The sequence below is a fragment of the Talpa occidentalis genome, unplaced genomic scaffold (genome assembly GCF_014898055.3).
Source record: "Talpa occidentalis isolate TD23 unplaced genomic scaffold, MPIMG_talOcc4v2.1 talOcc4.7, whole genome shotgun sequence".
NCBI classification, from domain to species: domain Eukaryota; kingdom Metazoa; phylum Chordata; class Mammalia; order Eulipotyphla; family Talpidae; genus Talpa; species Talpa occidentalis.
In genome coordinates, this window is record NW_023605083.1 from 92431443 (window position 1) to 92445291 (window position 13849).

The following is a 13849-nucleotide window of genomic DNA, read 5'->3' on the forward strand; positions in this document are numbered from 1 at the left end:
TATTCTGAGGTATTACATCAGTTTTTGTTGTGATTGAAATGGGGCTCTTTTCTTGCACTGTATCTTCTGATTATTTATATATAGAAAGGTGACAATTTTTTTAACTTAGCCAACTTTCATGACTTCTCAAGTTATTTATAAATCAATACTTATTAAAGCAATCTCTTACTGTAGGACTGACAGTTTAGCAGATGAAACTGCTTATGTCAGATAACAGTTTAGATTTTATGAGGACAGACATTAATTTTTTAAAGAGGTTCATTTTAAAACAAGGCAATTCAATACCCATTAGTGGCCAAAGTAGCATACTGATCCCAAGAAGCATTTAATTTAGTTTTTATGTCTTACTATATATAGTCAGTCCATTAAAGGAAAGCTCAAGATATAAATTTTTAGGACAGCAAAGTTTTATCAACTTTTGGCAAAACTATAGCAGGTATATGACTACAAACGTTTGATGGTGATGACTAGTATTTGGTGAAATCTAGTCACATCAAAAATAAAATATACTTAAATCCATCATCATCAAGTCCTGTGGTTTATCATCAAAACATGGACTATTATTTTCAACATTTCTCCATCTCACACTGCTATCTTTATCCCCAAGTTAAGCCACCATCGTCTGATCCCTGGTTAACTACAGAGGCCCTCAGTAGTCTCACTACTTCTGCTTTGCCCCAAATCACTGATACATCCTAACTCTTTTTTCCCTTTGGTCAGCTAGGTTTTGTGACACTAGCTTTCTAGCAGTTTCTAACATTGACAGATTTCCACATAGCACCACCACACTTCATCGCATTATGCCATGAAAACTGAGACTGTGGGCGGCTCATCCTTCAAGTATGTTTAACCATTTCCACAGCAGACTCAGGTGTTTAAAACTGGCCTTTCCACCATAGCACTCCTTTTCACTTTATTTTATTATTCACAACGCTGAAATTTTAGTGGCTATTCACTGGTTATTGTTTAACTCTACCAGAATGGTAGGGACACTATCTCCTTATTTACAATTGTACCCCTCGTGCCTGGCTCTGTAGCTACTACACAGTGTCTAAATACTTACTAAACAAATTGAAGGAAGAAGCAGGAGGGAGGAAGGGAGGCATACCTCAAAAATTTCAAATCCAGCAATATCCAAGATTCCAATGAAAGATGCTCCCTGACGTTTGGTCCTGTCCAGAGCTTTATTGATACGGTGAACAAGCCAGCGAAAGAGTCGCTCATAGGTAGCTTTTGCCAGTGCTTCTACTGCAAAATCTGCCTATAATTAGACATCAACCTTTCATTCTGGAAACAATCTCAAGAAAACACTAATAGTTGTTATGTTCTTAATGTTCTAGTGTGCTCAAAAAACCTGAACTAGTACTTACTGGTTAATCATGTCTCAATTTTACATATCAACAGATGACACAAACTGGAGACATTCTGGGGGATGGGCAAAGGTACTCAGTATAAATAAATTCCCTATGCCCTGGTGGTTCTGTGTAGTATATCTGCACAGAATATTAAAGAAATTCACCATGAAATGGGTAAATTAGCACCCATCTATATTGTTTGTTGGGACAAAGGAGCAGTGTGTCTTACTACTGGGTGGGCTCCCAGAATACAGAGCTTTATCATCCTGGGTGATTTATCTTCCTGGGAAAATTCAAGGTAATATTTTAAATTTACTTCTTAAAAAATTTGGTTTTACAAATTTTCTAATAAAAAAATACGACAAAAAACTACTCAGTATCAAGACACATCCATTTAATAGAACTTGTATTGATTCAGTCTGTTAAATGCCAGTCAGAAGATCTAATGACTATACTTTATCATTCAAACAAATGTGTTATTAATACACAAATATGGTAATAAATAACAGTATATATTAAACTTACTTGTTCTTTGGTCTGGGCTTTCTGCACATAGTCTCGGCCAACCTTGATACGGGGGGTAAGTATAGCTCGAGTAAACTCCATCACATTCATCCCAAGAAGATGGCAGAGTTTCTGTGCAACTAAAATGTAAATTGTAAAAAGACTGCTAACTACTGGACTCCTACTTACGACCTAGTCACAATACATATAATAAATACTTGAAAAACCTAAGTAATCATTGAGTTGTATAAGAAATTAACTAAATGTCATAAAGTTAGGATCAGTCTCAGACCTAATTAAAAATACCTTCATCCTTTAAAATTAGTAACACACTTATGAGATATGGCTAGTGAGCATTTACTTACTGGGAGTAGTTTCATGAAAGTTACTGAGTCTCAGGATCCATGAACAAAGGACAGAACAAGAAAAGTGGCATTTAAAATAGTTTATGTTGGACTTTAGTAAGACAGTGGCAGAGTGAAGACCCTAGGCTCATCTCCATACATTCACAACTAAATTACAGCACAGCAAAGTCTATATAACCCCTCAAGGACAAATGGACAACTACATCGCACATCATGAGCAATGATCTGACAGAAAGGTGTAGAAAAGCTTTATCTTAACTGTGTTTGCACCACTACTGAAGCAGTACAACTCACAAGAAGGGGCAGGTGCCATATGGAGTACCCCTACAGTTGATTCCCCTACAGTCCCACATAAGGGACTATGGAGACCTGGCATTGCACTGGGTATGGGGGTGCACAGTGGTGACATCCAGTAGAGGGTACACTTGGAAAACTATAGGAATAAGGGTGCAAGGGATGATCACAGGCTCCAGTCTGAGGCTCCCAATATAGAAAGCAGGGGGCCCAAATGGGTGGCCAGACACAGGTAGGAAGGATCACGTTGATTATTTAGCGTCTGAGGGCATGATATTTGAAATACCTGCTTTACCTCCAGCCAGGGTCAAAACAGATGACAACTTTTTCACTAATGAGAGTTTAAGCACTTGACTCTTAACAACAGGAGCAAACAACCCACCTAGAGTAAGGTTCTGTGCTGGAAAAGTAAAGAGAACAACTCCCATCTTGTGGCCCTGTCTCAACTACAATCTGCACCCAGTGCTGCATCTAGTGCTCAGGTTATAGGTTAAAGGTGGCACAAGAATATATGAGACATTTGGGACAAGAACTTGGCAAAGGGGATTACAACTATGGATCCTCACCATACAACTATAGTATCATAAACACAGCAGAAAGCTTGAATCCTTGATGCTTCTGAAGGTGACCCTTTGGTGCCCTATACCCTTAGTTCCTTTTTACCTATTACTGCTTGCTGGAACCAGGTTATATGAACAGGTGCAAAGGCAGCAGTCTGAAAGTTTATCCCTATTACAGCCCATGAAAAAGTAAAAATGAAGATAAAGAAGAACATATCACAAATGCTGGAGCAAAAAAAGGAAAAAAAAGAAAAAAGAAAACAAAAAAAAAAAAACCCCAAGAGAAATCTCAATCTAGCAGTACAGGCATAGACAATTTAGTAAAAAAGAATAATTGCTGAGCACCATCTCATCATCAATATTCACAGATGTCCTGATCCAAGAAGTTCTAAGAGTTCCAAACAAATTAATATCAGATCGACAAACTCCAAGACACGTTAAACTGTTAAAAGCCAATGACAACAACAAAATATTAAAAGTATTGAGAAAAAGAGGAGTTGTTCCCAGTGGCCAATTGGGTGGCCAATAAGGTGGTTCTAGTGGCCAATTCAAGAACAACAAAAATGATGGAATGGATTATAAATACACAGAATAATTAAGAGTCCATTTGTCTATTTGAGTAAATAAGTGAAAAGTTCTTCCTTACAATAGAATATCAGGGATAAATATAGAAGGACTATATAAATAGCAAATCACCACTTGACAAACACCTCAAGCAATACTTTTAGGCATAAACCATCAATGAATAAAATGAGTAAGTGAAAAAAATGAGGGGCATCTCCATTGCCTTACACTTTGCTTAATACCTCATTATGGAATTAATAGGTCATACGTAGGCATGTGGAACTGCCACTACTCCTAAAAGTCTTGTGGAAGTGCCCAGGAGGGCTTTTATGTTTGCTCTGTAACATGTTCTTAGACAACACCACAAATCATCTAAATGAAAATAAGATCTACATCATTTTACCTGTATTTTCTGGCATGGAAGCTTGATCAGTATTTCGCTCCTTTTTGAAAGAAATATTTCCAAACTGTAGTACTGAAGATACAACTTTAAGCATTGCTTTATATTGGTAAAAAGAAAAAAATGAATAAAAATATTGTATCAAAATGTAGCAGAGACATATTCTCATTTATTTTGTAGTAAAGATGAACTATTTGAAACGTTTCAGTAAGCTATGTCTCAAGAGTTCCTAAAATTACAGACAGTTCTCATTAGTTATTCAATCATTTTCTACTTTAGGTTATTTACCCCCAATTGATAAATCTTATAAAAGTGAGTATCAGACTCTTAAAGAAATCACACATACACAGAATCTCTTCATGAGAAAAGCCCATGATATGCATTGCTTCCATTGTCTCCTGAAAGTTATCTTTGTCTTGCTGTCCCGGAATGGGAATATAGCCATTGGAGAGAAATCTGTAGTTATTAAATCCTTCAAGAAGCAAATCAGCTAAAAAGAAAATACAAAGGAATACAATTTAATATTCATCAATATAGTAAAGCACGCCCACATCAAACTAGACAGAATTTACAGGAGAACGGTAGCTCACCATGCAATCATTACACTACATTTCTTTTTCTTTCTTTGTATATTCATGTAAAGATACAGTTTTCCATCATTTGGGTCAATGATGAAAAATGGTGATGTAAAACTGCCAAATTCTCAACATTTTGGGGGATGGTAATTTGAACAATGCTGTATTTGAAATCAGAAAACGGGAATGATATAAACCTTTGAAATAACTGAAATTTGTTTTCAGATTTAAATATTTTAGCCATCTTTGGAGGAAAAGCTTTTAAAACCATCTCCCATATTCCTAAAATATAGCAAGTGGTTCATAGTAAACATGATGGGGTCGTTATGAAAACAATATGGATATAAACAAACATCCAGATTATCTGCAGGAAGTGTACCAGCTAACGCCCTGAAATCCATTCTCTAAGCCAGTTTGTGCTCTGGTGTGCTTCTGAATGATGTGCAAAATACAGCATTAAAACAGAATCTTATAATAGGGACCTCCATTAAATACTAGCATTTATTTGAAATTAAAGAGAACTTATTTTTTTTTTAAAGATTTTTTTTAAATTTATGCATACAAGAACTGGGGTACAGGCCAGAGGTGTGGGGGGTGAGAGGATTCACCAGAGACAGAGTGGGGAACAGAACAGGCTGACTGAAATACACTGTTGAGGGGAGCAGCAGGTGAGTTAAGAGAGATCTGCTGCGCCATGTGGGTTGCTCCCTGGCCAGGGATCCAACTCATGCTGCAGTGGCTGTGGTTAGCTTCATAGGTTGCATCTTAACCCCTTGTACCACCAGGGAGGCCCCTTAATCTTTTTTTTTTTTTTTTAAAAGAGATTTATTTATTTATTTATACAAGAACCGGGGTACAGGCCAGATGCGTGGGATGGTAAGAGGATTCATCAGAGACAGAGTGGGGAACAGAACAGGCAGAATGATGAAATACATTGTTGAGGGGAGCAGCGGGCGAGACAAGAGAGGTCTGCTCGCAATGTGGGACCCTCCCCGGCTGGCTGGAATGGAACCGGCGCTGCAGAGGCTGGGAAAGTTTCACAGCACGGCTCTCAACCCCTGCGCCACCAGGGAGGCCCTTAACTTAATCTTTTGATAAATGTTTTCTTGAGAGCAGGAGAATGTTTTCAGGGGTGATCAAAATAGATAAGGTTATTTATCCCTGTAACAGATGTTATCAGTGCTTCTGACTTTCTCTGTAACTGATTCTCTTGCTCTCCTGCAGATAATAGCCTCTCATCACCCCTCCCCCTTCATTCTTACTAACCACATTTAACTTCTGGGGACTGCCAGCCTTTTCTATCTTGTTTTTCTTTTTTAAATTTTATTTATTTTAATAAATTTTATTTTTATATTCCCCATACAATTGCAACCCCCTTATTTTGACCCCAATCCCTCCCACCCTGCCCCCCAACCTTTTTCTATCTTCTTCTTAACACTTTGATCTTACTGTTTTGTTACTATTGCAGAGTAATTGTCAGTCTGAAAACCTGAGGGTTTTCTTCTATTCACTATTATTACACACTGTATAATCTTGAATGTTGAGCCTCTTATTGGCATTTATTTCTTGCTTATTTGTTCCCCTTGCAGATCTTTCTCTAATTTCTGGGTTCAATGCTTTCAGAGAGGTCTGTGGTTAGCAAAAACCTATGCCCTAGATAAGGAAAGTATTACTATGTATATCTATTATGGTATCTAGACAAAATACATAATAGTATTTAAAATCAGCATTGAATTAGAGACTCAAAAGTAATCAGAAAATTATGCATTTTCTACTCTACTCTCTTTCCTCTGATCCAGTTAAATTCTAAGCCAGAACAGAACCATCTACTTTACCCTGCCCAATCCTAAACTTTGTCCTTGTGAGTCATGACAAAATAAATAAAAACCCACAACAGACTCTGTCTAGTACCATGGGAAATATTCTGTTGTAAATCTCAACATAAACATAATTATTTAATTTTATTAAACTTATTTTTCTAAGTGGTAAAACAAAACTTGTATAAAAACCCATCCTTTTTTTTCTAATTTAAATAAAAAAAATACAAAAGATAATCCATGGCATCGAAATTCAGTTTTCATTTGCATGACTCAACCAACAAGAATTTTGGTGGGTATGTATATGAAATTATTGTTTCCCAAAACTGATCTGTCTCTCAAAAAATGTTTAGTATTTAAAGATTTTCAAATGAATTTAAAATACTAAAAAACACTGCAACTTACACTTTAGGTGTTCTCCTGCTCCAGATAATAACTGGTAAAAGATATGAAAAGTACGCTCATCTTTTGCTTGACGAACAGCACGAGATTTTTCCAGAAGGTCTGAGCAAAGATGGTTAAGGATTAAATTGAAAAGGTGGTTCTCATTCAGTGCTATACAAATTTAATTTATTTTCTTTCTCTGCCATATACCAACTATCCTGCAATGGACCATTCTTATAAGTGGAAAAGAAAAAATATGCAATTAAGTTTCTCACTAATATTCTAGGATCTCTGGACTGGGCGGGAACTTAAAGACTGGAGCACTTCCCTCACTCCTTCACCCCATCCCACCACTAGTTTGGATAACACAGCTCTTGCAGCTGTATGTGTAAGAAGCTGTAACAACTGAAGCAGAGCTGTTTAAGGCAGGAAAAGCCTTACACCAGAATTCACAATTTCACAAATAAGGAAACCACTGAACAAAAATATTAGTTATCAAGTGTAGAGCAAGCAAAATTAAAACTTGGGGCTCCAAAATGTATGACTAACCTCTGTGTTACCTATGAGGACATCACACCCCCACTGTTGAAAGTCTCATCTAAATGGTGCTGGCCACTTCACATCTGTCACCTCATATAAAATTTCCATGAGTTCTAGTTAATGAATAGACTAACCCCTGGTCTTCCCTTTGCTGCTCTGGAGAACTGCAGCTACCAGTACCTAGAGACTGCTGCTACCTACCCACCTGGGCTTCCCCAGGGCAGGCAATCAACTCCCAATTATTCCCCCATGTGTCAGATAACTGCATACTGCCTATGTATGCAGGCATAAAGCTAAGACTTGTGTTGGTTCTCTGTCCACTATGTTTTGCTGCTCCTGGCATGCCACTGAATAGACAGTAACAGTGGGCTCTCACAGAATTCATTTCCAGTGCTTTATTACTTTATTTTTTTTTTATTTTATTTATTTGAAGATTTATTTATTTATTTATACAAGCACTGGGTACAGTCAGAAGCGCGGGAGGGTGAGAGAATTCACCAGAGCCAGAGCGGGGAGCAGAGCAGGCAGAAGGACGAAAGTACACTGCTGAGGGGAGCAGCGGGCGGCAGAAGAGGTCTGCGCGCCATGTGGGATCCTCCTCCGGTGATCAGGAGCAGCCGGGGATCGAACTGGCACTGCAGAGGCTGCGGGCAGCTTCGCAACCCAGCGCTCAACCGCTGCGCCACCGGGGAGGCCCGCTTTATTGCTTTATTAAAGTAAACTGTCCGTAGGGCCATCCAAATGAATCAGATCAATATGTGCCACATTGCCTACACTTTAAATGACTATCCCAAACACATTCTCCAGTTGGTGAAAAATACATTCAAATGAATGATACTATAACATGAATAATATTTATAATATAATATTTGTAATATGAATAAAATCTAGATCTACTCCTCTGTCTTTTCAAGTGCTTCTTACATTTTCTGACTCTGAGTGTATTTAGAGACATAAAATATTTGGAATTAACAGTAAATTTTGATCTATCCCTTAAGTGAGGGACAAAAATAATGTATTTCTATCACTGGAAATAATTCTAACAAGTATTAGAATCATCACTGGCAGTCTAATTGGTATACTATTATATGGAGTTATTCCATTATCTCTTTGATCAAGTAAATTCTAAATATACTTATGTCTTAAGGCCATGTGACACTTCCTATAACTATTCTTAGTATACTTGACATTTTATTTTTTTTCTTTAGCTGATTCTCCTTAACACGAACTGAAACTACTTTAACTCTGTATTTTCATAAGGACTGTTTCAAAGGGTACATGCTCACCTTACGAATATCAGAAGTAGATGGTAAAAAACAGGCTAACAACAATACCTAAACAGTAGATTACTGTAACAGAACGTCTTTATACCACACAAATATTTCCAGTAATCCTCACCTTTGAGGGCCCTCCACATCCCCAGCCACATGGATAAGTTATGGCCCAGTGTTAGAAACAACATCCAAACACCACTTGGGAGTTCACATTCAGTAGTTGAAGGCATTTGAACAAGTCACAATCTCTGAATAATTGGAATGATATTATAGAGGGTTGCCTTGAGGCTGCAGGGAGACTAAATCATTTTTTATTTGGGATTATGCAATTATGAAAAAGGATACATGTTTCAATGTTGGCCCCAACGATATAACCAGTTACATCAAAATTGATTCGTATAAACTTGCCCTAAAAATAAATAAGACGATATTGAAAATAAGGACAGAAAAGATTTGAACATTATAATAAAATAAGACAATGTGCTCTACTAAATGTCCATTAATTAGTTATAAAAATGCTTCCTAAATATTGCCTCAAATAAAATGATAGAAAAAGCCTCAACAAATTTCAAGAAAGTACTTTCAAGGAAATACCAACAGGATAAGCTACCTGGAACCCCAATCATTTATGATCTTTTAAAAGGTCTTCTAATGACCTGATGTTATTAGAGATTCTAATGGCTTTAAAGTAACACTTATCTTGCCCTACAATGATAGATTTGAGAAACTGAGTAACAATGATTTTCCAGAAAATCTTTTCGAGAAAATTTGAACAGAACAAAATGATAAAAATAATGGAACAGAACCACTCTTTAAAACATTGAACATTCAAATTGGTAAACACAAAACAAAAGCACATATGGTTATATCTTACTTATATGGATACTTTTATAAACAGATATGAAGAGCCAAATTAAACAATTTGCATAGCAAAAAAAATACAGCAATGATCAAGAAAGGATTATTCCACAACTGACAGGAAAGACAGATGACTAATGAACATACTACTATTATTCATCATATGAAGTCAAGGAATTAGAGGGCTCGATTCTAAAATTTATAGGGAAATGAAAAGGACACTGGCTTCTATGCACACATACGCAAAGCAAACTACTACCTCTGAAAACATATTTTGTAACTAATACATTTGGTTATAAATCAAAGTTTGACTGGATTCTATTCTGCAAACACTTTAACAAAAAGCATTACATAGTTGAAAATTATCAACTCTGTGCTAAGTGACATTCTATAGTTCAACTATATTCAGATATAGCAAGCACTTTTGACATGACAAAACGAAATTGCAGGTAACAACAACAAAAACCACTTTATTACCTCAATAGTCTATGATTTAAATATCCTCCTTAATGTTGTTTGGACACTCTGGCAAATTAGGTAAGAAACAGATCATGGAATATGAAATCACTTCAGTGTTAGTCATTTAGCCACAAGTGAGGGAGGGGAGGTGTGGGGTTAAAAAATGTGAGTTAAAAATGGTTTTCCTCATCTGCATAATTTGTGGTAGTGGGGGACTGTGTTCCCACTCTCCCCTAAGGGGAAAAAAAAAGTTTTCCCTCATACCCAATACTTTTAAAAAAAAACAAGCACTTTTATTAAAACTCAAATTGGAACTCTGTTTCCATTAAAGTGGAAAACAAGAGTTTTCACTTTTAAGTAGGTCTTTAATTTTTTAAACATTATGTAAAGAGATTTGTGGTGAAATCCGTATTTGATTTCCACACAGGTGAAGATAATGGTATTGAGAATATTCAAACAGGATTTCACTAATAAAAACATGACAAATCCATTCTACATTGCTTATACAGCATGCATTTCCATACCACACACATTGTGTACATCCAGGAACCAAGACTATTGCTGCAAGAATTCTGAACAGAGACAACTAGAATCCTTTCTTCTACATAAAATGGAAATTGTTAAGAACTTCACTTAACAGATGCAATAGGACAACTTGGGAAAATTTTACCACTGGGAAAATTATCTTAAAGAATTTTGTTCACTCTGAATTGGCACTGATTTTTCTGGAACTATTTCTGGGATGGTTATGATGTATATATAGCAATTAAACCTAGACTAAATGTTAGCAACACATTACAGGGACAATGCAGGTTTGTTTTTCCCCTTCCTAATTTAGTGTTTATGGTTATTATAAAATCTGTAATTTACTTTAAAACACTGTAGCACAGATAATGTGTTATGTATGTATGTTAACTGACTCCTTTAAAAATCTCCAACTCTGGAGGCAGTTATTTATCCTAAGTGGGAAAACCCATTCTAAGAATAATTATTTAGGCTTTAATCCAAAGGTCAGCTGGCTATTTTAAATATTTTAGTTATCTTAATCATGAAATTACACCACAAGCTTTGTTATTAGTAAAATAAATTTTCATGTGAACTAAGTGGCCTTGTTACTTAGTATAAAGGATATTAAAAACTCTTGGGGTAAAAGAAGTGGTGTTGAGGCATGGATTGATTGGGAACACAGACACCCCCTAACTCTGGTGAGCCCTGGAGGCTTCAGGGTTGGGAAGGCAGCTGAGAGTGCATCTGAAACAGTTCTGTGTGCAGCCACTGACTTGAAGATGCTGGTTGCCTGGTGCAGGCCATATTCTGCCCCTGACTGTCGCATATCCCTCATTAAACCTTCAAGGGAAGATTAAGTGAGCATACTTAAGTTAGGGGCCACATTCAATTTAGTTATAAGACTGTTTTTAGTATCTGTTTGCTAAAAAGTATATATGAGGGTGCAGAATTCTAACTTGATTTCATGATAAACTGGTGGAAGATAACTACAGACTTTAGTTTCTCACTAATGGAGGCTAATTATCTTCTAAAAGGTACTAGCTTAAATCAGTTTGGGGGAAAGACACAAAGACAGCAAGTGATTGCTTCTAAAACTTTGAGGGAAAATGTATCTGCTGATATAACCATTTTGAAATTGAAGCCCTGACTTTTAAAGTTTCATTACAAGAGATTCATTTTACATATCTCTCCTCCATCTGGAACGCATTTTACTTCTCCATAAACATAGAACTGGACTAACTGTGAACGATTATTTTCATAAGGGTAATGCTCTCTAAAGAATCCCCTTTAATACAAACCATATGCTAGCATCTTTGAAAGAAAAGATATTCTTCAGGAAATTACTTGTCTGTATCAGATCAAAGAAATGGAAACAAATGGATTCTAAAGCTTATGGAATTTATAGTTTCAAATATTTTCACTGCAGGCATGTGGCTTGTAAATAATGACTACATGAATTTGCACTAACTACAGAACTCATTTTTTAACATCACATGACTCATTCAGTATGATGTATATCACCAGATCTCCACCCAGACCTAGCCTGTCCATTGTGCCACTGGATCCCATGTATCTTCTACCCAAGCTTTTGAATGGGGCAGGCACACCTCCAAAGGGTCTAGCATATGCAGTTTGTTCCCTAGGCTCAACTGTGCATTATGACAAGTTATGGAAAAATAAAAGTTAAACCCCAAATGAAGGTGAGCTCTATGAGGCTAGGAACTTTTTGTCTGTCCACCGATCTATTCTCACAGCTTAGAAGGGTGCCTGCATTAGGTAGACAACCACATATTAACTAAATTGACTCCATAAATACATCTACTATGCACTTAACTGCATGTGGTATAGTGCCAAGACCTAAGGATACAGACAAGGTAGACAAAGTCCCAAATGTCTTAGAACTTACATTCTCGAAGGAAAGAGATCATATTAGCTACAGATGGAGAGAAGTGCTATGAGGGAAAGCGACAGGACACTGTACTAGAGCCTAGTAGAGGAAAACTCCTCAGATGGGGTTTTAGACTAAACTAAGTTTAGGAGAGGAAGGAGAACTTTAGACAGACTTGAAATATATTTTGTAAGTTTCACCAATAGAATTCACACCTGGCCTGGACAAGGACCATGAGAAAAATTTCCAGTAAAGGATGTTTCCTATGTATTTTGTTTTATTTTATGCTTAAGTAACTGGGTGATGGGATGATACCATTTATAGACATACTGTCCTTAAGTCCTTTAAGAACAAATTTTGAATGGAAAAGGTTTCACTTAGGATATATTATATTTAATGAATCTATTAGACATCCAAGTGGAGAGATCAAGAAAGCAATAATGTCTGACAAATAGGTGCTTAATGATTAAACTGTACAACAAAAAATTGAATTTATATAAAATTAATTACAAAATGAGCCCACACTGGCTACTATCTAATCCCCTGAGAACTAAAGAGCAACACCTACACAGAACTACCAAAGTATTGTTTTATCTGAAATATATTCAATCAATGGAACTAATTACTTCATTATTTTTATGGAACCTTAAAATCAACTACTTATTGTAGTTTCATGAGTTAATGTCTTACGATAACAGTAGGTAATACTAAGCACTAAAGTTGACCTTTGAAGAATTAAAGCCCAAACTCAATGATTTAAGGATACTTTTGTTTCTTGGAAGAATGGATGAACAGTGCCTTAATCAAAAATCTTTTTTTCTAAAAAGAAAGATTAACTTTTACTATATCAGCTTGCATACACTGAAAGGTTATTACATAGTAGTACAAGCACTTTGGGAGGTAGCAGCTTAGCTAAAATAGGATTTATTGAAGATTTAGACTGGATGGATGATTCCTGGAATAATCAATCTTGTTAGAAAACAATCTCAGAAATCCTTCCTACCAGTAGATTGTACAGTAAGTTCCTACCAGAAATATCTCTATCTACTTTTGGGACAGGATATGTTGGCACGGCTAAGCTGTTAATTTCTGACACACAGAAACTGCAATAGTATCTTAAGCCACTAAAATTTCTAGAGTGACGTGTTAGGTAGCAATAGATAACTAATAAGAATCACACTTCTATCTATCACAAACACAAAAATAATGAGTGGAAAAACACCCTAGCAGGTAACTGAATCTTTACCACTTTGTAACAAGAATCATTCATTATATTCTTTACCAAAAGAATATAAATGACTGGTTAGTACCGTTTTATCTTTTCTAGGCAAAAATGAGACAAATGTGCACAAAAACTGTTTCTTTGGAATTTAGAGTGTGGGTAGGAGGGGGGAATCCGAATAGATTGGTAATTTATGTGGCAAAATAAAGCATTTTCCAACAAGCCACATACCAAAGCTGGTAGCTCATTGTGTCTTGACACAGCCACTAAACACAGGGTTTTC

At 36.3% G+C, this 13849-nt stretch overlaps 1 protein-coding gene across 3 annotated transcripts in view; it reads right to left on the reverse strand.

Moving 5' to 3' along the window:
- The window catches only part of MYH10 (myosin heavy chain 10), a 143666-nt gene that overhangs the window by 66366 nt on the left and 63451 nt on the right, over window positions 1-13849 (reverse strand). For all 3 annotated transcript variants that reach the window (XM_037494707.2, XM_037494708.2, XM_054689852.1), the window contains 6 exons: window positions 8978-9041; window positions 6840-6938; window positions 4389-4532; window positions 4046-4141; window positions 1881-1999; window positions 1109-1261 (listed from right to left, as the gene is read on the reverse strand). In XM_037494707.2, the coding sequence (XP_037350604.1) occupies window positions 1109-1261; window positions 1881-1999; window positions 4046-4141; window positions 4389-4532; window positions 6840-6938; window positions 8978-9041 (675 nt within the window). The remainder of the gene's footprint in view (window positions 1-1108; window positions 1262-1880; window positions 2000-4045; window positions 4142-4388; window positions 4533-6839; window positions 6939-8977; window positions 9042-13849) is intronic.